We start from the raw sequence: 24,958 nt of genomic DNA on the forward strand, positions 1-24,958 counted from the left end.
GGAAAGGGTGGCTTGCCCTCTCCAGGTTGGTGGAGAAGTCCTGCCTCAAGTGGAGGAGTTTAAGTATCTCAGGATCTTGTTCACGAGTGAGGGAAGGATAGAGCGTGAGATCGACAGGCAGATCGGTGCGGCCTCCGCAGTGATGCGGTCGCTTTACCAGTCCGTCGTGGTGAAGACGGAGCCGAGCCAAAAGGCGAAGCTCTCGATTTACCGGTCGATCTACGTTTCGACTCTCACCTATGGTCATGAGCTTTGGGTAATGACCGAAAGAACAAGATCGCGGATACAAGCGGCCGAAATGAGTTTCCTTCAGAGGGTGGCTGGGCACTCCCTTAGGGTGAGAAGCACAGTCACTTGGGAGGAGCTCGGAGTAGAGCCGCTGCTCCTCCACATCGAGAGGAATCAGCTGAGGTGGCTCGGGCATCTCTTTCGGATGCCTCTTGGATGCCTCCCTAGGGAGGTGTTCCAGGCATGTCCCCCAGGGAGGAGGCCCTGGGGAAGACCCAGGACACGCTGGAGGGACTATGTCTCTCGGCTGGCCTGGGAATGCCTCGGTGTTCTTCCCAAGGAGCTGGCCGAGGTGTCTGGGGGAAAGGGAAGTTTGGGCTTCCATGCTCAGACTGCTGCCTCCGTGACCCGGCCCCGGATAAGCGGAAGAAGACGAGACGAGATATTTGGTACTAGTGCTTTGAACTCATTCTGCAATGATCACTGTAAGTCTTAGATGATAAGGATGCTCATAATCATATAATGACTTTTGCTCCACCACTGTAAATGGAAATGAGACAAAAGTCCCTTGTGACTTAAATTCTTTTTCTGTTTATTTTGCGTATAGTATTTGTAGAAAGCATGGTATAGCCTTCTTTTGACTTTGTCTGCGCATTTTTATTTTTTCCCCCGCATTACGTATATTAACTGGTGCTTGGACCCCTAAATCTAACCGTAATGCACCTATAGCTTTAATTATGATTTTAGCACAAAGACAAGGAATATAGAAACGTCTCAGACAGAAGCAGCAGCAGCAGAGTGTGTGTGTGTGTGTGTGTACTCACCCATAGGCTCCGTTGCTAATCAGCTTGATGGTCTGAAAGTCTGATTCACAGGGTGGCTTCATGGCCTTCATCTTTCCCTGCAGAATGAACACAGCACAGGCATTTATAGTGAAAAAGCAGATGGAACTGCAACATAACCCTCATTATAACCTCTCCCACACACACTCGCACACACTCGTGTTCATTACATGGTTGTATTGTAAGCGACTGTACAGTCAGAACAGATCTGAAGAGCTGAAGAGGACTTACGTAACACACTTTCATAACAGTAACGAGCACAAACACACGCCAGTTTGCCTTATTACTAATTGGTGCACAATCAGATTACACACACACAAGCGTGCACACGTCTGACCTCTGCCGAGTCGTCAGTCTCAGGTGTGTGTGGCCCCTCGCTGTCGTAGCTGTCCAGGTTCACCATTTCTACATGAGGGGAAAATGTACTCATGAGCACACATGCTACCTCAAGAACTCAAGTATGTAAACTGAAAGCGACCCCACGTCCTCCTGATGTCCAGACCCCGCTAACATTCCTTATCTACCCAGAATAGCACCACTAAGGCAAATCAGATGTATCTGATTTTCAATTCTTTCTATAGTGACTGATGATTGATCAAAATTGGCCATGGGCGGGGCAAAGACTTTCTCTTCCCTGTCAATCAGAGTGACACTAGGCAACTGTGAGGGTCTGTAAGCCAGACTTGTAGTACTCGAGTCCAGGACTCCGACTCGAGTCTGACTCGTGCCCTAATTTTAAGGACTCATGACTTGACTTGGACTTGAGCACTGATGACTTGAACTTGGACTCGTGCATAAACTGCACTTGGACTTGTAAATTGGAGACGAGGACGCGGATTTTTTCTTTATTTTTTTGTAACATGCCATAATAATTTGGCATAAGATATTTATATCTATATTAAATTTTGTACTAATTTCATGCAAGAATGTCACACCTGCACACCTTGGTGCGTGCATTAGATAGACTCTCGGGTGCGCGCCGGACAGCGTGCGCGCCAAGTGGACTCTCACACGCGCGCCATAAACAACTCGCACCTGCACAGGATTAAGGCGCACTCACTTTGTGAAGTATTGAGTTGCGTTGCTGATACATTACTGAGTCTTATTTCCTTGTTTGGTTTCCTGATCCCTGTTTCTCGTCTTTGAGTCTGCCGAGTCTACGACAGCCTGTTTGTGCCTCATGTGACCTATCGTCCGTTTTACGATTTTGCCTGCCATTCTGGATTGTTTACGTGTCTTCACATGTATTAATAATCACACCTTCTGCACTTACATCCGTCTCCCAACCATCTCTGACAGAATACTTCACACTCCCTGACAAATACCCCTTTTCCACCAAATCAGTTCCAGGGCTGGTTCGGGGCCAGTGCTGGTGCTGGTTCACAACTCGTTCAACTTGTGAGCCAGCTGAGAACTAGTTTGCTTTTCCATAGCTCGCGGTGCTAAGGGAAGCCACGTCAGTTACGTCGCTGTATACGTCAGTTACGTCGCTACGTTTGCATAAACCTTGGCGCAAATATCGAAGCAAAACCAACACGGAAGAAGCAGCGGCAACAACAATAATAATAATGGATGACTGCGTTTGTACAGCTGCTGCTTCTCGTCGCTTAAAAGCGGCGGTCTTTCGCGGTCTTGTTATTGTTGTTGGTCTTAACAACTCCGCCCCCCCGCTGACATAAGCGGTTCTTTCCTCTGGCCCAGCAGAGAGTTGGTGCTAGCCTGGAACCGGTTTTTCTGGCCCCAGAGCCAGTTCTTTGTCAGTGGAAACAGAAAACCCGGTTCCAAACTAAGCACTGGCCCCGAACCAGCCCTGGAACTGCTTTGGTGGAAAAGGGGCAATAGAGAAGCACATTCACCTGTTCATACACCATGTTCAGGAACAAAAAAATGTTAATGGCGCCGAAACAGCCACCGTCAAATAGTTCGGTTGGAGTCTTGTTCTCGGACTTGACTCGAATTTTTTTTTTTTAATGACTTGGACTTGAACACTGGGGACTCGAGACTGGACTCGGACTCGAGACTGGACTCGGACTCGAGACTGGACTCGGACTCGAAGTTTAGTGATTCGACTACAACACTGCTGTGAGCACATGTATATAGAAGAGGGCAGATAGCGCTTTCCTCCGAGTGTCTTTACGCTGCCCTGAGCAGCAGCTAGAGAAGATGTGGAGGTTTATTTTTTCTTAAGTGTCTCGGAGAAAGCTTGCGTTAGCCTTTAGGCACATCTGAGTTAATTAATGGGTCAGAACTGGAAAATCATCTCATCTCATTATCTCTAGTCGCTTTATCCTTCTATAGGGTCGCAGGCAAGCTGGAGCCTATCTCAGCTGACTACGGGCGAAAGGCGGGGTACACCCTGGACAAGTCGCCAGGTCATCACAGGGCTGACACATAGACACAGACAACCATTCACACTCACATTCACACCTACGGTCAATTTAGAGTCACCAGTTAACCTAACCTGCATGTCTTTGGACTGTGGGGGAAACCGGAGCACCCGGAGGAAACCCACGCGGACACGGGGAGAACATGCAAACTCCGCACAGAAAGGCCCTCGCCGGCCACGAGGCTCGAACCCGGACCTTCTTGCTGTGAGGCGACAACGCTAACCACTACACCACCGTGCCGCCCCCTGGAAAATCATATTGGGTAAAAAAGGAAAGCTTTTTTTTTTTTAGAGATGTTCACAGTTCACACTGTTCCACACCGGATTTCATTTCCTGAAACGCTCACTTATCAAAGTGTTTACGCTGTTCAGAAACTCACTTTGTTTGCTGTGTTGACAGGCAGGAAAATGGAAGAGTGATGTTTTGGTAAAGAGCTGGACTATTAAATCTCTCTGATGCGAGTGCCAAAATGATCTAGTACGCTTGCTCGTATATTCATTTACTGTGTGTTATACATCACTGCCTGTGTCACCGTCCCACGCACACGTCTCTCTCGCTTTCCTCACAGATTTATTCTTTTCAGCTTCTTGTTTTGTCACTTTTGACTATCGGACTCAATTTCTATTTCACTTCCACTGCCTTGTGTGAGTGTTTGTGGGTCTCACCCTCCAGTGGGTCGCGTGTGAGACCGAGCTGGCTGATGATGTAGCGTGGGATGTCCGTCTTCATTAGATGTCCCTCTTTAGCGTGATCCTCCGCTGCCTCCAGCAGGTGATAAAACTCTTCTGGGTTAAACTCCTGTGCAACATGAAAGAGACCCATGCAAACCTGAATACACTTCCAAGTAATTTTACGAAACAGGCTCTACACAGGACTTCAAGCATCACTGACGTGAACTAAGTAGCACGTCTTGTCCGTTTTGCCTCAGTGAACGTTCAGGAGCTCAAGGCAAGGCACTACAGGTAGAAATAATTTTGTTCATGTCGTTTTGCATAAAAAGTGCTCAGATGACATGACATGAGATGTTTATGCATCAACAGAAACATGTTTATTTCACTATTTTCCTTTATACTGACAGATAATAACCATACAAGACATGTTCGAGTGTTCACTTCTTCATATCTGTACCTGTGTACAGATTTTATTTTAAAAGATAAACCACATCCCTGGGCGCCACCATCTTACTCTCTCCAGGGTTCAAAAAACGTGGTCCGAGCACAAATCGTGACGTCACCTATTCCAAACGTGAGCTCGTCGACACACTGCTTCTAAATTGTTGTAAACAGCCCTAAAGATGCCCGAGTGTCAAGCGTATGGGTGTAAAAATAAGCCCGATTACTGATCATTTTATATGACGTGCTTTTGTTTGCTTTTATTCACTGAGAAAAGCGATCTTTTGAGACGGCAAGAATCGCGTTGCCATGGCAATGGGATTATTGACTAGCATCTGTGTCAGTACCGTGCATGCGTTATCTAGCCGAGTGAGATTTAAAATCCATAAACGTGAAGTCTGTTGATTTGTTGTTTTGTTGCCAGTAAAAAAAAAAAACGGATACAAAAAATTTCTGATTTTGATTTTTAGAATTAGAAGATTTTATTTGTCACATATACATTACAGCACGGTGAAGTTCTTTCTCTGCATTTAACCCATCTAAAGCTGTGGAAACGTGAGCGCACAGAGAGAGAGAGAGCGCGCAGTTGCACCTGGGGATTTTTTTTTTAGAATTAGAAGCTTTTATTTGTCATATATACATTACAGCATGGTGAAGTTCTTTCTCTGCATTTAACCCATCTGAAGAAATTAAAATGTGAATGCACACAGAGAGAGAGAGAGAGAGAGAGAGAGAGAGAGAGAGAGCGCAGTTGTGCTTGTGGATTTTTTTTGGAATTAGGAGTCTCTATTTGTCATGTATACATTACAGCACAGTGAAGTTCTTTCTCTGCATTTAACCCATCTAAAGCTGTGGAAATGTGAGCGCACAGAGAGAGAGAGAGAGAGAGAGAGAGAGAGAGCGCAGTTGCACCTGGGGATTTTTTTTTTTTAGAATTAGAAGCTTTTATTTGTCATATATACATTACAGCATGGTGAAGTTCTTTCTCTGCATTTAACCCATCTGAAGAAATTAAAATGTGAATGCACACAGAGAGAGAGAGAGAGAGAGAGAGAGAGAGCGCAGTTGTGCTTGTGGATTTTTTTTTGGAATTAGGAGTCTCTATTTGTCATGTATACATTACAGCACAGTGAAGTTCTTTCTCTGCATTTAACCCATCTGAAGCTGTGGAAACGTGAGCGCACAGAGAGAGAGAGAGAGCGCAGTTGCACCTGGGGATTTTTTTTTTTTTGAGAATTAGAAGCTTTTATTTGTCATATATACATTACAGCATGGTGAAGTTCTTTCTCTGCATTTAACCCATCTGAAGAAATTAAAATGTGAATGCACACAGAGAGAGAGAGAGAGAGAGAGAGAGAGAGCGCAGTTGTGCTTGTGGATTTTTTTTGGAATTAGGAGTCTCTATTTGTCATGTATACATTACAGCACAGTGAAGTTCTTTCTCTGCATTTAACCCATCTGAAGCTGTGGAAACGTGAGCGCACAGAGAGAGAGAGAGAGAGAGAGAGAGAGAGAGAGAGCGCAGTTGCACCTGGGGATTTTTTTTTTTAGAATTAGAAGCTTTTATTTGTCATATATACATTACAGCATGGTGAAGTTCTTTCTCTGCATTTAACCCATCTGAAGAAATTAAAATGTGAATGCACACAGAGAGAGAGAGAGAGAGAGAGAGAGAGAGAGCGCAGTTGTGCTTGTGGATTTTTTTTTGGAATTAGGAGTCTCTATTTGTCATGTATACATTACAGCACAGTGAAGTTCTTTCTCTGCATTTAACCCATCTGAAGCTGTGGAAACGTGAGCGCACAGAGAGAGAGAGAGAGCGCAGTTGCACCTGGGGATTTTTTTTTTTTTGAGAATTAGAAGCTTTTATTTGTCATATATACATTACAGCATGGTGAAGTTCTTTCTCTGCATTTAACCCATCTGAAGAAATTAAAATGTGAATGCACACAGAGAGAGAGAGAGAGAGAGAGAGAGCGCAGTTGTGCTTGTGGATTTTTTTTGGAATTAGGAGTCTCTATTTGTCATGTATACATTACAGCACAGTGAAGTTCTTTCTCTGCATTTAACCCATCTGAAGCTGTGGAAACGTGAGCGCACAGAGAGAGAGAGAGAGAGAGAGAGAGAGAGAGAGCGCAGTTGCACCTGGGGATTTTTTTTTTTAGAATTAGAAGCTTTTATTTGTCATATATACATTACAGCATGGTGAAGTTCTTTCTCTGCATTTAACCCATCTGAAGAAATTAAAATGTGAATGCACACAGAGAGAGAGAGAGAGAGAGAGAGAGAGAGAGAGAAAGAGCGCAGTTGTGCTTGTGGATTTTTTTTGGAATTAGAAGTCTCTATTTGTCATGTATACATTACAGCACAGTGAAGTCCTTTCTCTGCATTTAACCCATCTGAAGCAGTTAAAACGTGAATGCACACACAGAGAGAGAGAGAGAGAGAGAGAGAGAGAGAGCAGTTGCACCTGGGGATTTTTTTTTTTAGAATGAGAATCCTTTATTTGATGGCTCTGTGTGTCATTAACGTCATGGCCCAATATCCAGTTTCAGTGCAAATGGTTGTGTCCAGGTAAGCCTATTTTTTAGCAATATCATCACTTAAAATTGATAAATAATTGTTATAAAATTTTTATTTTTAATTTAAACATGCGGAGGGCACATCAGGGCACTTGCCGTGTTCAGCAAATGGCATTTGTTTTTTTTTTTGTTAGTTTGTTTTTTTTTAAATGTGTGTGTGTTTGACTTTAAGCCCCGCCCACATCCCAAAGCTTGTTTCCTGCTCAACATATCAGTGTCTCATCTATCATTATAGAGGCATAATTTGCAATTTCCTGTCCAAACCTTATAAGTCCCACTGACTAATGTGCAAGCACATGAAATCACTGTTATATTTTTATAAACCTTTTTTTTTTTTTTTACACTCAGAATGAAAAACATTCATTCAATCTCTACATATGACACACTCAGGGAATTTTAAATAGGTTGATATCCTGTCTCTAATTAGAAGAATATTATAGAGGAATTATTCAAAAAGTGGACAACTTTTGGATTTTTTTTTCAATTTTATTATTTTTTTTATTTCCAAAGACCAAAGCAGACATTAGACCTTCAGACAGCACTTGTGTGAGTAATGTTGTCCTTTCTGACACAAGAAATGCCTCGAGATCTCGAAACGTAACACCTGACCTCACGTGAGGGCATCAGGGTGGTCGCCGTGGCAACCGTGAGGCACCATGACAGAAATCTGAGCACAGGGATGTGGTTTATTTGCTATAGACACAGCTGTGAGTCCATGAGGATGAAAATGGCGGCGGGTTGGAAGTAAATACACGTGCGCAGGAAACCTGAACCGACGAGGGATGTTTTAACGACATGAAAAGGAGTGTAAAGAGTGACGAGTTTTTAAAGATTGTGCTTAATGAGACATAATAAACATAAACATTCAGTTCAATGCTTTCTGTAGTGTGTGTGTGTGAGAGAGAGAGAGAGACTGTCTGCAAGTGTGTGAGTCTCACCAAACACTCCAGAAGTCTGGCAGGTCGAGAAATAATGATGAGGAGTTTCTTGACCAGCTCTGTGACAAAGGTCAGCTCGGAACTCTCGGATCGCTCGTACGCCTGATAGAGAGAGTGTGTGAATTCAGCATACACGTGACAGGGATTAGTGACTAAGGCATATCAGGGCTCGACATTAAGGACTGCCCGATTGCTCGGGGCAAGTGAAACACGCATTCAGGCAAGTGGGATATGTCCCCGACATGCCCAACCAGGCAAGTTGGAACGAGCATATATTACGAACTAGCACCACAAAAATTAGGCTTTTTGATCTTTTATTTCAGTTCCTAAAAGCGTCCCTCACTACGTATCCACCATTATGTCTTGGCTGTTTTCTTAGTCTCGGTTTCATTTCCTGCTTTGCAAGTTATTTTATATCCCCCCGCTGTTGTAGTATGGTACGCGTACTGTTTATAGACCCCCTTGTGGATGATGTCACACATCACGTGATAATTACAGCTGGGGTCAGACAGACACCGTCTTTCATGAAAGCAGCTTAATCTGTCTTCAGTATGGTTCATTTTTGCGCTGTTTCTGTTTGTTCAAACAGAGAAATAGATAAAAGGCATTACCGTCTCCCCGCTATCAAGAAAAATGTTAACAAATAGAAGCAAATGCTTCAAGAACAACGAGGAAATGAGCGGTTAAAGAATACAAGGAGAGGAGCTCAGCCTGAAAACTCCAGAGAAATTCACGATTGTATTTAAAATGCATTTTACAAAAACAGAAAGTCGGAAGTGAGGATGGAAGAGTTTGCTTAAAAATCTCGTTTTTTTTTTCTGCTCGCATTCGAGTTAGCTCCTTCATGAAAGTGTTTGATTTTCTTACAGGTGAAGCCGCTTCCTTATTCGACACAGAAAACCCAGATTGCTTTCAAACAACTCGGGCATGAAAAACTCAACAAGGAGCGACATGCGCGATAAATCCTGAAAGAACAGAACAGATTAAGAGCAGAGAGAGCTGGAGCTTTGTTTCTGTTATCAGAGGAACACAGTCCTGTGCAAAATATTTATGTATCTGTTTTTTTTTAATATCATCCACCTCTAGGTTTATTTATTTAAAAAAAAAAAAAGCTGCTTCATGACAGACCAGCTGCACTGATTCAGTTACAGGTTGCCAGGTCTGTATAGAGCACCCACAACCTACACACTAAACAATTTTAAACTCAAACATTATCCTGTCTGTCATAACGCATGTTTTTTTTTTTTAACCTAGAAGTGGATAATATAACAAAAAAAAAAGATATATATAAATATTCTCAAACACAGTACTGTTCAAAAGTCCTGGCACCCTATTGTTTTCTTCATACAAACTTTGTTATCGATTTCTATTTTATGATTTCTACATTATGGAGTAATGAACCTACAGTCGGAGAGAGAGTTCTACACAAACACGCTGAACTTTACAACAGCTGCATGCATGTGAAATGGAAATAAATTGACGAAGGCAGGAAAAACTATTTTGGATAAAATTGTTATTGTCAGTTACAAGTGAAAAATAACCAATAACCAAACTTAATAATAAACTTCATCAATAACCAAACTTCAACTCAGTGTGTGATCTTCATTTTATGTTGCAATTCAGAACTATTCTATGGTTTTCCTAAAAAAAAAAAAAAAAGTCGTACTCGCAAAATAGAGGGCAAGTGATAATATTGGGGGGCAAGTGGAAATTTATCCCCACTTTCCCCCCAGGGCAAGTGGGTTTAAAAGTTAATGTCAAGCCCTGGCATAAGTATACGTGAGTGCAGGCTCACATCGTGCAGGAGTTTCTCCAGGTTCTCCTGCAGTTCGTAGAAGTAGACGGTTGTGATGAGGCCCTCGCGCGATTTGGTCAAGCAGTCCCGGGACAGCTCGGCGATCTGGTGATGGATGAAGCTCAGGACGCCGTCGGCCAGTGGGAGCACGTTCTCTGGAGAGTAGGACTGGATAAAATCTGCCAAGCGCTCCTCCATCTGAGCCGTGGCCTGTACACATTCAGAGGAACAGGAATGAACACAAATAACCAGCAAACTGGAAATCCGTACATCAACAACAATGTTGTCATACACAGTGTATGCAGTGTTTCATCAAATTAGTGTGTTCTTCCACGAGTCACACTCGGACCTGAAAGCATCTGTGTGACAGGATCTCGGTCCATTTCCAGCTGAACTCTAGTGTGATTCGATTCGATTCGACTCTGAGTCGATTCAACAGCAGGAAGTGAATCAAATATGTTGTGTGTTTTGGGTTGCACCGGTTTTTTTGTTTGTTCGTTTTTTGCGAGCTGTTAAACTGACCCAAAGAACAGAGCTGTAACGCTGCAGAAGTGCTGTGTTCTGGATATTTGGACCGACGAACAAAAAAGAGAAAATAAACACTGCACTGATAGAATTATCGAGTAATCTACTGAGGGCCAGGCCTGTGTTCCCCATGATTTATATGTGCACTTGCCAAAGATCTGTCTCACTCATATATGATTAATAATAAATAAACGAGCTTTCTAAGGATATTGAATCTGTTCGGGTCGTTTAATTATTTGCAGTGTGAACAAATGAATCAAAGAAAATAGCATACGAACCAAAAGAATCAATTTCACTTTGATTCATTTGATTCAGAATCGAAAAACACACTCATATTTCTGAAACTCTTGAATTGTCTTATACTGATTAAAAAAAAAAACACTAATGTGTGTGTCTGTGTCTGACCTTTGGGAATCTCTCCTTATACACATGGTTCATCATGACGATTTCATTGTCGTAGCAGGAGGGCGAGCGACCCGGACTGGACAGAGAGAGAGAGAAAAGATGATCAGCGAGTCCTAAATCTGACAGATTGCATTATGGAGACCAGCTGGATGGGTATTAAACACTCACAGAGCAATCAGGACTCTGTGTGTGTGTGTGTGTGTGTGTATAGATTGATACACAATAACTTCACAGCTGTCGTGAGGTCCCACTGGAGCTGCCAATAGACTGGAGAAGCTTCCAGAAAACTGACTATACCAAACAGCGTATGAGTGTGTGGGTGTGTATGAACCTCTGTGAGACTCAAACGTCCCCAAACTGACAGCAATACAGAATACATTGTTTTGGCATGATAGGTACATTTCAAAAACAACTCATCTTTATCATGGACTGAGGATAAAACTGAAATCTGGACATAAGGGTTGAACAGGTACTGTTTAATCACTATACTAATGGTCATGCATTCAAAGTAAAAAAAAAAATAATCCATCAAACATCTTAGTTCTCTTTGTTCTCTTTAACATTGGCATTGCTCAGTGCGGCGGTGCTTCTGTACTCGCTTTCTGGATCCATGGCGCGGTGTTCTGAGCACTGTGTTGCCCGGTAGCGTCATGGTGGCTGTGCAGTCGGTGTGGGACATACCTTCATGCACCTTTTGATGGGACTGTGGGCAGCTACACCACTGGAGTTACATCCTGACCTCTTTTGGTGGACTTTTTTCTTTTTTTGGAATTGTAAAGCGACCTTGGGTGTGAGAAAGGCGCTATATAATTAAAAGTTATTCCACGAAATCGAGTTGAACATGAGCTGATGGGTGATGAGGCGCGAAGCACTAAGTTGGCGATAATCCATGTATGATGAGATTGAGTGGAATAACGGTTTTATTCTATCCACATTCACTGGATTTTGAAAAACGGAGCATTTTTATTTTTAGCAAATTCGATAAACGATAACTTTATACAAAACGTGTGACAAAATCATTTCCATGTAAACAAACCGGCGAAATCTCATCTCATTATCTCTAGCCGCTTTATCCTGTTCTACAGGGTCGCAGGCAAGCTGGAGCCTATCCCAGCTGACTACGGGCGAAAGGCGGGGTACACCCTGGACAAGTCGCCAGGTCATCACAGGGCTGACACATAGACACAGACAACCATTCACACTCACATTCACACCTACGCTCAATTTTGGCCAAGTTTACATTAGACCGTATCTGTCTCGTTTTCTTCGCGGATGCACTGTCCGTTTACATTAAAACGCCTGGAAACGGGAATCCGCCAGGGTCCACGTATTCAATCCAGATCGTGTCTGGTCCGGTGCTGTGTAAACATTGAGAAGACGCGGATACGCTGTGCTGAGCTCTAGCTGGCGTCGTCATTGGACAACGTCACTGTGACATCCACCTTCCTGATTCGCTGGCGTTGGTCATGTGACGCGACTGCTGAAAAACGGCGCGGACTTCCGCCTTGTATCACCTTTCATTAAAGAGTATAAAAGTATGAAAATACTGCAAATACTGATGCAAATACTGCCCATTGTGTAGTTATGATTGTCTTTAGGCTTGCCATCCTTCCACTTGCAAGTGGTAAGTGACGCGCATGCCCGACATGCACTGAGATCACACACACAGCGGCTCAGTCCCAAATAACTGCTTGTGCACTTCACTCGCGCACTCTGTGAGCTGCGCAGGGCCGGAGTGCGCACCCTCCAGAGGGCACTCGCTGTTCAGGGCGGAGTGATTTGGAGCGCAGGATGCCTGCGGAGCCGAGCGTATCCGTGTATTGGCATTGCTGTGTGCACGCAAATCGTGTATTGGCGTTGCTGTGTGCACACTAATCGTTTTAAAAACGTTAATCTGATGATCCGCTGATACGGTCTAATGTAAACCCCACCTTAGAGTCACCAGTTAACCTAACGTGCATGTCTTTGGACTGTGGGGGAAACCGGAGCACCCGGAGGAAACCCACACGGACATGGGGAGAACATGCAAACTCCACACAGAAAGGCCCTCGCCGGCCCCGGGGCTCGAACCCGGACCTTCTTGCTGTGAGGCGACAGCGCTAGCCACTACACCACCATGCCGCCCAACCGGCGAAATGATAGTAGCAATTTGTGAAAAATGCTATAATAATAATAATAATAATAATAATTCTTGAAAAACGATACATTCTTTTTGCCAACCGAAAAAAAAAACCCCTAAAGAAGAAGAAAACCCCAAAAATACAAAAAAAACCCCAACAACAAAATATGGAATAAAAGTATCTTTTTTTTATTTTTCAAGAATTATCATCACATTTTTCACAAATTGCTCCTGCCATTTCGCCGGTTTGTTCACATTCTACGCGGAAATGATTTTGTCAGACATTTTGTATCAAGTTTTTATTTATCGAATTTGCAAAAAATAAAAATGCTCTATTTCGCAAAATCCAGTGAATGTGGATCGAATAAAACAGTTATTCCACTCAATCTCATTGTACATGGATTATAGCCTCGTCGCCCATCAGCTCATGTACAGTGTCTTGCAAAAGTATTCATCCCACTTGGTGTTTGTCCTGTTTTGTCACATTATAAACTGGAATTAAAATGGATTTTTGGAGAGTGCACCATCTGATTTACACAACATGTCTACCACTTATTACTTTTTTTACTGTTACACAAGTAATAATTAAGATTAAAAAAAATCTGGAGTGTGCATAGGTATTCACCCCCCAAAGTCAATACTTTGTAGAGCGACCTTTTGCTGCAATTACAGCTGCAAGTCTCTTGGGGTATGTCTCTATTAGTTTAGCACATCTAGCCAATGGGATTTTTGCCCATTCCTCAAGGCAAAACTGCTCCAACTCCTTCAAGTTAGATGGGTTGTGTTGGTGTACAACAATCTTCAGGTTATGCCACAGATTCTCCATTGGATCAAAGTCTGGGCTTTGACTCGGCCATTCCAAGACATTTAGCTGTTTCCCTTTAAACCACTCCAGTGTAGCTTTAGCAGTATGTTTAGGGTCATTGTCCTGCTGGAACGTGAACCTTCATCCCAGTCTCAAACCTCTGGCCGACTCAAACAGGTTTTCCTACAGAATTGGCCTGTATTTAGTGCCATCCATCTTTCCTTCAGTCCTGACCAGCTTTCCTGTCCCTGCAGATGAAAAATATCCCCACAGCATGATGCTGCCACCACCATGCTTCACTATAGGAACGGTGTTCTCGGGGTGATGGGTTTGCGCCACACATGGGGTTTCCCATGATGGCCAAAAAGTTCAATTTTTGTCTCATTTGACCAGAGAATCTTCTTCCATGTGTTTGGGGAGTCTGTAACATGCTGTTGGGCAAACTCCAAATGTGTTTTCTTTAAGCAGTGGCTTTTTTCTGGCCAGTCTTCCATAAAGATCCGCCCACTCTGTGGAGCGTACGGCTTAAAGGTCATAGGCAATGGTCCGAGTTGAAACGTAAAATATCAGCTTTATTGTCTAGAAGAACGACCCAAAAAGCAAATTTATTTTTCCGAGTGTCTAATTTTCACCCTAAAATTGAATAAAATGGTTAAAATATACTGTTTTGACCAATTTCCGAAGGTTTGTTTACATCTCACTTATGCGCACTTTCACAGCCAGGGGACTGTTGTCGTGATGTCATTTAAGCCAAACAGACTGGGAGCAGTTCTGTGTTTACCTGCGAACCGAGCACACGTGTACGGACTTTGGTTGTGAGAGGTTGTGTAAAATGTCTGAAAGCGATAGTGATTTTGAAGTAGGAACTCTCCAAATTAAATATCAAGAGGTGAAACCATATATGTATGAACCTATGGCCGTTGCGAAGCAATCGCTGAATGTAGCTCACTGGTTTGACCGTGCAGCCTCGGAATTGGACAGCGACTCGGCCGACTCTGATCGCGGTGACCCCGGACCTCAACAAGACTCGCGCCCAAACGATTTATCCTGGTAGTTATGATAAATTCTTACTTTCGTCGTAATACTAAACAAGAGCCCTTTTGAAGAATAATTAAACCGCCCTCCCGAGTGGATATAGGGAACGATTACTTGACAGTGCGCCAGTAGGCTGCATTAGCCGGTCATCGGCGGCATTATACTATTTATAGCCGACTCTAAGCGAGGAAATATCCCTTTGTCTCATTTCCACAATGACTGTACAGGATCCCTCAGGATTCTTGACTTGTCAATTGCAAGCAAAAGTAAAAATGTTTACCTCCAATCTTCTCCTTTTTGCTTGAGCGTTGCTGGTCCGTTTCTTCTTTGACTGCTTGATTTTGTTTCACGCGCACAATCCACTCTCTCTGCCTCTTCTCCTCTTTCGGAAAAAGCCAACCCACTTGCTCTGCCTCTTCTTTTTCGGAAAAAGCCAACCCACTCGCTCCGCCTCTTCTCCTCTTTTGGAAAAAGCCAATCCACTCTCTCCACCTCTTCTCCTCTTCCAGAAAAAACAACCCTCTGGCTTCACATGCACAATCCACTCTCTCCGCCTCGTCTCCTCTTTCGGAAAAAGCCAACCCACTTGCTCTGCCTCTTCTCCTTTTCCGGAAAAAGCCAACCCTCTCACTCTGCCTCTTCTCCTTTTTCGGAAAAAGCCAATCCTCTCGCGCCACCTCTTCTCCTCTTCTGGAAAAAGCCAATCCTCTCGCTCCACCTCTTCTCCTCTTCCGGAAAAAGCCAATCCACTCTCTCTGCCTCTTCTCCTCTCTTGGAAAAAGGTAAAAACTTCTTCCTGAACCGGTCCCGTTGTTACACTTCACTGCACAACAATAAGGCATGGGGTTTTTCTTTGGAAATTCCAGAACGCACGTCTGCACTCAAGCCGAACGGCAATGCAAGTAAAGTGAAGTGGACTCAACTCAAGCGGTTTGTTTGTCTTAAATGACGTCACGCGCCGAGTGGTCACGAAAATCGCCGAACAGAAATTCACCATGATCTGCGCTAACTTATTTTAATTATTACTTATTAACAATACTTCGTGGGACCAGAAGAAAATTACAGAGAGTTTTTTAACATATAAATTTTCAAATGTGCATAAAATTTAAAACCATTGCCTATGAGCTTTAAAGTGGTCCTATGGACAGATACTCCCATCTCTGCTGCGGATCTTTGCAGCTCCTTCAGTGTTATCTTTGGTGTCTTTGTTGCATCTCTGATTAATGCCCTCCCTGCCTGGTCTGTGAGTTTTGGTGGGCGGGGCCTTCTCTTGTTAGGTTTGTAGTGGTGCCATATTCTTTCCATTTTGCTATAATGGATTTAATGGCGCTCCCTGGGATATTCAAAGTTTGGGATATTTTTTATAACCCAACCCTGATCTATACTTCTCCACAACTTTGTCTCTGACCTGTTTGGAGGCTCCTTGGTTCTCATGTTGCTTGCTTAGTCGTGTTACAGAGTCAGGGTCCTTCCAGAACTGGTTGATTTTATACAGACATCATGTGACAGATCATGTGAGACTTTGATAGCACACAGGTGGATCTTAATCAACTAATTATGTGACTTATGAAGTGAATCGGTTGGACCAGCTCTTATTTAGGGGTTTCATACGAAAGGGGGTGAATACTTATGCACACTCCAGATTTCTGTTTTTTTCATCTTCATTATTGTTTGTCTCACAATAAAACAACAGTGTGCACCTTTAAAGTGGTCAGCATGTTGTGTAAATCAAATTGTGCCAATCTTCCAAAAATCTATTTTAATTCCAGCTTGTAATGCGACAAAACAGGACAAACACCAAGGGGGATGAATACTTTTGGAAGACAGTGTATAACTTGATTTCGTGGAATAACTATTAACATGTATGCTGTGATGCATCCACATCAATAACGACAAAATAAATTTTAAACGGCAGCTGATTCTGACCTTCAGATCATGAAATGAAGACAAAGGAACTTGCTAAAATGTGATATCCAAAGTAACTCAATATGTTTCCCAGTATCCCAGTATTAGTTCCTGGTTGATTTTTTTTTACATCAGATAAAAGCTCATCATTTTCAGACACCCTGCATTAGCGACACTGTGACATGGCATTACTGAAGGGAAGTAAATAAAAATCATTTGTGACTGACCCAAATTGACCCAACCTTGTTACTATGTATGTGCTGCTAACGTTCACTCTTCCAGTATGATGTGTGTACCTGAGGCTCCTCGAGCGCGGCCGTACGTGTGGCGACCTGCGTCCGTCGTCGTCCGTCATGCTCTCGGTGCTGCCGAAGTGTTTGGACAGGAAGTGCAGCTCATCCATGGTGGGCTGGAAGGGCAACTGGTGCAGACGCTCTTGAGACGAGCTCGATGACTGGTCATGAGGGAAAACATCAGGACGGAAGAGAACAGAACAGATGCAATGCTGTTACAGAACATTAATCAACACCTTTTGACCAGTCAGAATCAAGAAATGAGAAGGGTGCCTAAGAGTTTCGCACAGGACTGTACAATGGTGCTTCAAAGTTTATGAACCCTTTAGAATTTTCTATATTTCTGCATAAACGTGACCTAAAACATCATCAGATTTTCACGCAAGTCCTAAAAGTAGAACCCAGTTAAACAAATGAGACAAAAATATTATACTTGGTCATTTATTTATTGAGGAAAATGATCCAATATAACATATTCGAGAGTGGCAAAAGTATGTGGACCTCTAGGATTAGCAGTTAATTTGAAGGTGAAATTAGAGTCAGGTGTTTTCAATCAATGGGATGACAATCATGTGTGTGGGCACCCTGTTTTATTTAAAGAACAGGGATCTATCAAAGTCTGATCTTCACAACACATGTTTGTGGAAGTGTATCACGGCATGAACAAAGGAGATTTCTGAGGACCTCAGAAAAAGCGTTGTTGATGCTCATCAGGTTGCAAAAGGTTACAAAACCATCTCTAAAGAGTTTGGACTCCACCAATCCACAGTCAGATAGATTGTGTACAAATGGAGGAAATTCAAGACCACTGTTACCCTCCCCAGGAGTGGTCGACCAACAAAGATCACTCCAAGAGCAAGGCGTGTAATAGTTGGCGAGGTCACAAAGGACCCCAGGGTAACTTCTAAGCAACTGAAGGCCTCTCTCACATTGGCTAATGTTCATGTTCATGAGTCCACCATCAGGAGAACACTGAACAACAATGGTGTGCATGGCAGGGTTGCAAGGAGAAAGCCACTGCTCTCCAAAAAGAACATTGCTGCTCGTCTGCAGTTTGCTAAAGATCACATGGACAAGCCAGAAGGCTATTGGAAAAATATTTTGTGGATGGATGAGACCAAAATAGAACTTTTTGGTTTAAACGAGAAGCGTTATGTTTGGAGAAAGGAAAACACTGCATTCCAGCATAAGAACCTTATCCCATCTGTGAAACATGGTGATGGTAGTATCACGGTTTGGGCCTGTTCTGCTGCATCTGGGCCAGGACGGCTTGCCATCATTGATGGAACAATGAATTCTGAATTATACCAACGAATTCTAAAGGAAAATGTCAGGACATCTGTCCATGAACTGAATCTCAAGAGAAGGTGGGTCATGCAGCAAGACAACGACCCTAAGCACACAAGTCGTTCTACCAAAGAATGGTTAAAGAAGAATAAAGTTAATGTTTTGGAATGGCCAAGTCAAAGTCCTGACCTTAATATAATGGAAATGCTGTGGAAGGACCTGAAGCGAGCAGTTCATGTGAGGAAACCCACCAACATCCCAGAGTTGAAGCTGTTCTGTACGGAGGAATGGGCTAAAATTCCTCCACGCCGGTGTGCAGGACTGATCAACAGTTACCGCAAACGTTTAGTTGCAGTTATTGCTGCACAAGGGGGTCACACCAGATACTGAAAGCAAAGGTTCACATCCTTTTGCCACTCACAGATATGTAATATTGGCTCATTTTCCTCAATAAATAAATGACCAAGTATAATATTTTTGTCTCATTTGTTTAACTGGGTTCTCTTTATCTACTTTTAGGACTTGTGTGAAAATCTGATGATGTTTTAGGTCATGTTTATGCAGAAATATAGAAAATTCTAAAGGGTTCACAAACTTTCAAGCATATCGCTAATGTTTCTTACATTATGATTTTAAAATTATGAAATAATGCGTTAATTGTAGTTATAAGGAAATAAGGATTAGGACTGGTGCTTGAACAAACCAAAACAGTGCCGTGTTTACGTCTGGAGTGTGTGTGAGTTGTTCTCTGATCATCTTCAGCAGACTAAACCCCCGCTCCGGGGTGAGTCAGAGCCTGAATAAAGGATCCATTTGCTGTGGGGAAATGCTGAGTCTTATACCAGCTCCATCACCGTGTCCTCTGTCTCTCTGTATAAATGTCTAACATAATTCTGTCTCAATCACTGAAGAGAGTCTACTGCTAAATACTGCTGAATAACTGTGTTAGGATTGAGGTGTGTGTGTGTGGGAGGGATGAAAGGGATCTCCTGTGCTCATCAGCCTTGTTGGCTCTGACATTATGAGTCTGAGCCCTCAGAGCTACTCCTCCTCTGTTCACCCTGTCTTCCTGTCATTAGTTTAGCCGAGCTGCTCTTGCCACCGCTAATAGGCTACCTAATGGAGCACGAAAGCGGCTCAGAGGGGGGGATATGAGAGAGAGAGAGAGAGAGAGAGAGAGAGAGGTCTTTGTGAGGTTAAATAAAAATAAAATCAAGATAAATCATGTCTGATCTTTTTTCCACCTTTAATATGTGACACAGCAACTAAACTGAAAATCAAATATAATTTTTTTAGGGAAAGATTAGATTAGATTAGATTAGATTAGATTAGATTAGATTAGATAAGATAAAACTTTATTGATGCCTTTGGGCGGGTTCCCTCAGGGAAATTAAGATTCCAGCAGCATCATTACAGGATAAACAGAGAATAGAAAATAGAGAAAAACTTCTAGATAAATTAAATTAAATTATTTACATATACAAATATAAAAAAGAATAAGATATGGGGAAGGGGGGAAGGAAAAAAAAGGGGGGGTGGGCAGCAGGAGAGATCTTGCACTTTATATTGCGCATTATATCGCACATTGTCCAGTATTGCTTATTGTCAGGCTAGGCTACTACTCCTTCCCGTCCTCTGTCCTCCTGTTACCCCTCCTCCACCCCAGAGAGGAGTTGTACAGTCTGATGGCGTGAGGGACAAAGGAGTTTTTGAGTCTGTTCTTCCTGCACTTGGGAAGGAGCATTCTGTCACTGAACAGGCTCCTCTGGTTGCTGATGACGGTGTGCAGAGGGTGACTGGCATCGTCCATGATGTTCAGTAGTTTGTCCATAGTCCTCTTCTCTGCCACCGTCACCAGAGAGTCCAGCTTCATGCCGACCACAGAGCCGGCCCGCCTGATCAGTTTGTCCAGCCTGGATGTGTCCTTCTTGGATGTGCTGCCCCCCCAGCACACCACGGTGTAAAACAGGACACTGGCGACCACAGACTGATAGAACATCCACAGGAGTTTCCTGCAGATGTTACAGGACCGCAGCCTCCTAAGGAAGAATAGCCTGCTCTGTCCCTTCCTGTACAGGTGGTTGTTGTTGCAAGTCCAGTCCAGCTTGCTGTCCAGCCACAGCCCGAGGTACCTGTAGGAATCCACAGCCTCCACCTCGACTCCCTCAGTCAGAACTGGTCGTGACCTTGGTCTGGACCTCCCAAAGTCAAATGACCAGCTCCTTGGTCTTCGAGGTGTTGAGCTGCAGATGGTTCCTGTTGCACCACACAGCAAAGTCCCTCACCAGGCTCCTATACTCCTCCTCTCTGTCGTCACTGATACACCAAACCATGACTGTGTCATCGGCGAACTTCTGAATGTGACACAGCTCCGAGTTGTAGTAGAAGTCCGCAGTGTACAGGGTGAAGAGAAGAGGGGCCAGCCAGGAAAAACAAAAAGAAGGGAAAAAAACCCTGTTTGCATAAGTATGCATACCCCTTAACTAATTAACAGTTGTTCGCTGAAGGCAAAGTGAATATCAGTGAATAATAACAAAGACGAAGAAGTCAAGGTTATTATGTAAATAATATTGGCTGACTTTTTTTCATGGTGTATCAGATATATTCCATTCAGCTAGCATGATACGGAACGAGTCGAAGACAAGTAGCTGAATGGAATATATCTGATATACCACGAAATAAAGCCATTATTATTATTATTATTACCTCGCCCAGGACGGAGTCCACCAGGGGGCGAGGTATGGGAGCCTCCGCCAAACTAGAACGTAACGTGATACTGCGCATGTGCATAAAATTGGTTGGCAAGAACCATTCACATTCACAATAGCTGACAAAGTTGCATCATCACCTAGTTTTCGTAGCGATTTATCGCAGTATGCAAGTTCGTTGCCAACTGATGCTAAGCAAAGATATGCAGCAAAGCTTCTGTACAACAGTGGCACCAAAGTTTTGCCTGATCCTTAAGCAGTTACGGACAAATCGGACCCAAATCCAAACCCCTGGCCTGACTTTCGGCGATATCGACCTGTATGTGATTGACACGCCTTCAATATACACAGAAGAATCAACGAAAGCCTATAAGTCTCTTGATGCATACAAGTGCTAATTATTCAGTTGTTTTATTGAAATACTCATTTATATTTGCTTTTGGGCAGCACGGTGGTGTAGTGGTTAGCGCTGTTGCCTCACAGCAAGAAGGTCCGGGTTCGAGCCCCGGGGCCGGCGAGGGCCTTTCTGTGTGGAGTTTGCATGTTCTCCCCGTGTCCGCGTGGGTTTCCTCCGGGTGCTCCGGTTTCCCCCACAGTCCAAAGACATGCAGGTTAGGTTAACTGGTGACTCTAAATTGACCGTAGGTGTGAATGTGAGTGTGAATGGTTGTCTGTGTCTATGTGTCCAGGGTGTACCCCGCCTTTCGCCCGTAGTCAGCTGGGATAGGCTCCAGCTTGCCTGCGACCCTGTAGAACAGGATAAAGCGGCTAGAGATGATGAGATGAGATGAGACGAGACATTTGCTTTTTGTGCCTAATTATAAAAAGACAAAGATTAAATAGGCACAATATAATCTTTGAAACATAAGTTAATGTTGTTGCCTCACACGCACACACCAAAGATATACATTACAGTATGAAACTTAAGCAAGTTCTACATTTAGAATGCACAAGCAGTGTTTTAAATCCAGGCTATGCTATTTATTTTCAAATACATATCATGAAAAGTTCGACCAATCTTCTAATGTCAAATATTTATACTGCAAAAAGTACATAAATTTGCCGCGAGTGCGTTTGTGGAAATCGTACTTGTGTACTGCATACAAATCAGCTGCTCGTGCATTTTTACTCATCTTTTGGTTGATATCTAAGCAATGTCATAGCACAACAAATTATTTCTGATGAGGAAATTTTATCTAACAAAAACAAACACGGCCGTTGTCGGTTGGTTCCCACTTGTCACGCTTAATTGCTGCGATCCAAAGCGTTCGGCGAGCTTCAGGGTTTTTTTTAATACGGTAAAAGCTCTTGGGATCATTCTTGTCAAATCTGCATGTGCAGCCGATAACACAACACTACCATAATTAATTAATGACCCGATAACTCCGATCGGCCATTTACAGTGGGGCAAAAAAGTATTTAGTCAGCCACCAATTGTGCAAGTTCTCCCACTTAAAAAGCTGAGAGAGGCCTGTAATTTTCATCATAGGTACACTTCAACTATGAGAGACAGAATGGGGGGAAAGAATCCAGGAAATCACATTGTAGGATTTTTAATGAATTAATTGGTAAATTCTTCGGTAAAATAAGTATTCGGTCACTTACAAACAAGCAAGGTTTCTGGCTCTCACAGACCTGTAACAACTTCTTTAAGAGGCTCCTCTGTCCTCCACTCGTTACCTGTATTAATGGCACCTGTTTGAACTCGTTATCAGTATAAAAGACACCTGTCCACAACCTCAAACAGTCACACTCCAAATTCCACTATGGCCAAGACCAAAGAGCTGTCAAAGGACACCAGAACAAAACTGTAGACCTGCACCAGGCTGGGAAGACTGAATCTGCAATAGGTAAGCAGCTTGGTGTGAAGAAATCAACTGTGGGAGCAATTATTAGAAAATGGAAGACATACAAGACCACTGATAATCTCCCTCGATCTGGGGCTCCACGCAAGATCTCACCCTGTGGGGTCAAAATGATCACAAGAACGGTGAGCAAAAATCCCAGAACCACACGGGGGGACCTAGTGAATGACCTGCAGAGAGCTGGGGCCAAAGTAACAAAGGCTACCATCAGTAACACACTACGCCGCCAGGGACTCAAATCCTGCAGTGCCAGACGTGTCCCCCTGCTTAAGCCAGTACATGTCCAGGCCCGTCTGAAGTTTGCTAGAGAGCATTTGGATGATCCAGAAGAGGACTGGGAGAATGTCATATGGTCAGATGAAACCAAAATAGAACTTTTTGGTAAAAACTCAACTTGTCGTGTTTGGAGGAGAAAGAATGCTGACTTGCATCCAAAGAACGCCAAAACTACTGTGAAGCATGGGGGTGGAAACATCATGCTTTGGGGCTGTTTTTCTCCAAAGGGACCAGGACGACTGATCCGTGTAAAGGAAAGAATGAATGGGGCCATGTATCGTGAGATTTTGAGTGAAAACCTCCTTCCATCAGCAAGGGCATTGAAGATGAAACGTGGCTGGGTCTTTCAGCATGACAATGATCCCAAACACACCACCCGGGCAATGAAGGAGTGGCTTTGTAAGAAGCATTTCAAGGTCCTGGAGTGGCCTAGCCAGTCTCCAGATCTCAACCCCATAGAAAATCTTTGGAGGGAGTTGAAAGTCCGTGTTGCCCAGCGACAGCCCCAAAACATCACTGCTCTAGAGGAGATCTGCATGGAGGAATGGGCCAAAATACCAGCAACAGTGTGTGAAAACCTTGTGAAGACTTACAGAAAACGTTTGCCAACAAAGGGTATATAACAAAGTATTGAGATGAACTTTTGTTATTGACCAAATACTTATTTTCCACCATAATCTGCAAATAAATTCTTTAAAAATCAGACAATGTGATTTTCTGGATTTTTTTCTCATTTTGTCTCTCATAGTTGAGGTATACCTATGATGAAAATTACAGGCCTCTCTCATCTTTTTAAGTGGGAGAACTTGCACAATTGGTGACTGACTAAATACTTTTTTGCCCCACTGTATAAATAGCCTCTTGCCAACCAAAACATCACGTAACCATTTCGTGATGTCACGGCGAACGCTCCCATTGTTTTCAGTGGGGTTTGTTTGTTTGTTAATTATATTACGGGAAAACAGCTGGACCAATCTTCATGAAACTTTCAGGCTAGATGGGCATTGGTCTCAAATAGAACCTCCAACATTTTGGGGGTCATCTGGTCAAGGTTTTTGTGGCTACTATTTCATATAAAGGCGGTAGCCACTATGTCATCGTGCTGTAAGAATGTAAGAGTGTAGCAATCGTGCAGTACAGTGTGAGAGCAGTACGGTGTGTTCTGATTGGCTGAGAGCAGTACGGTGTGTTCTGATTGGCTGAGAGCAGTACGGTGTGTTCCGATTGACTGAGAGCAGCAGAGAATCAGAACCATGTTTATTGGCCAAGTATGTTCACACACAAGGTCAAGGTCACCAAAAGGGTCAAAATAGTTTTTTCGCGATATCTTCCTTTGTAGTCATTATAAATGCTACCAGGCGAGGTTTGTTTTGCCTGGCAACACTTATTATTATCATCATACATACAGTACACATTTCTTTCGGGTGTTCGACGCGTCTTTCTCTTTCAAAAGTCTCTCAAAATCTTCCGTATTTAACGAAGCAAACCTGGCGACCATGTTTCTTTACAAATTGTCACAGCTTGCTAGCGCGGAAGTTTTACGTCTCCGATGTGTGACATCATGTCGTCTTGACAACCATGCAATATCGTAAACCATAATCAACACTCATTCTCCATTGGGTAGAGCGACGCAATACACGTCGCATAAGCGATATGCTAACAATATTGCATGGGATCAAACCAAATGAATGAAACCCGCTAGAAGGGAATAGAACACGTTTTTATTCCATCGAAAAAGTGTCCTGTATGGATAATATTCACGGATATTCACTGAGCCTGAGGTGGAGAATTGTTTCAGTATAAATACACAGGTGATTATTTAAAAAAAAATAAAAATCGTATTAAAAAATA

The 24,958-nt window shown here is 43.2% G+C and overlaps 1 protein-coding gene across 3 annotated transcripts in view; it reads right to left on the reverse strand.

Annotated features, from left to right (window-relative positions):
• Positions 1-24,958, reverse strand: part of mast1a (microtubule associated serine/threonine kinase 1a) — a 190,622-nt gene that overhangs the window by 31,551 nt on the left and 134,113 nt on the right. For 2 of the 3 annotated variants that reach the window (XM_060899071.1, XM_060899070.1), the window contains exons 6-12: positions 16,975-17,132; positions 10,815-10,890; positions 9,885-10,094; positions 8,090-8,191; positions 4,123-4,255; positions 1,408-1,475; positions 1,053-1,129 (exon numbers count right to left, since the gene is read on the reverse strand). In XM_060899071.1, the coding sequence (XP_060755054.1) occupies positions 1,053-1,129; positions 1,408-1,475; positions 4,123-4,255; positions 8,090-8,191; positions 9,885-10,094; positions 10,815-10,890; positions 16,975-17,132 (824 nt within the window). Of the gene's footprint in view, positions 1-1,052; positions 1,130-1,407; positions 1,476-4,122; positions 4,256-8,089; positions 8,192-9,884; positions 10,095-10,814; positions 10,891-16,974; positions 17,133-18,961; positions 19,034-24,958 lie in introns of those variants that run through there. The other variant, XM_060899072.1, reaches the window with a different exon arrangement.

This window comes from Neoarius graeffei, chromosome 18, assembly GCF_027579695.1.
Source record: "Neoarius graeffei isolate fNeoGra1 chromosome 18, fNeoGra1.pri, whole genome shotgun sequence".
Taxonomy (NCBI): Eukaryota; Metazoa; Chordata; class Actinopteri; order Siluriformes; family Ariidae; genus Neoarius; species Neoarius graeffei.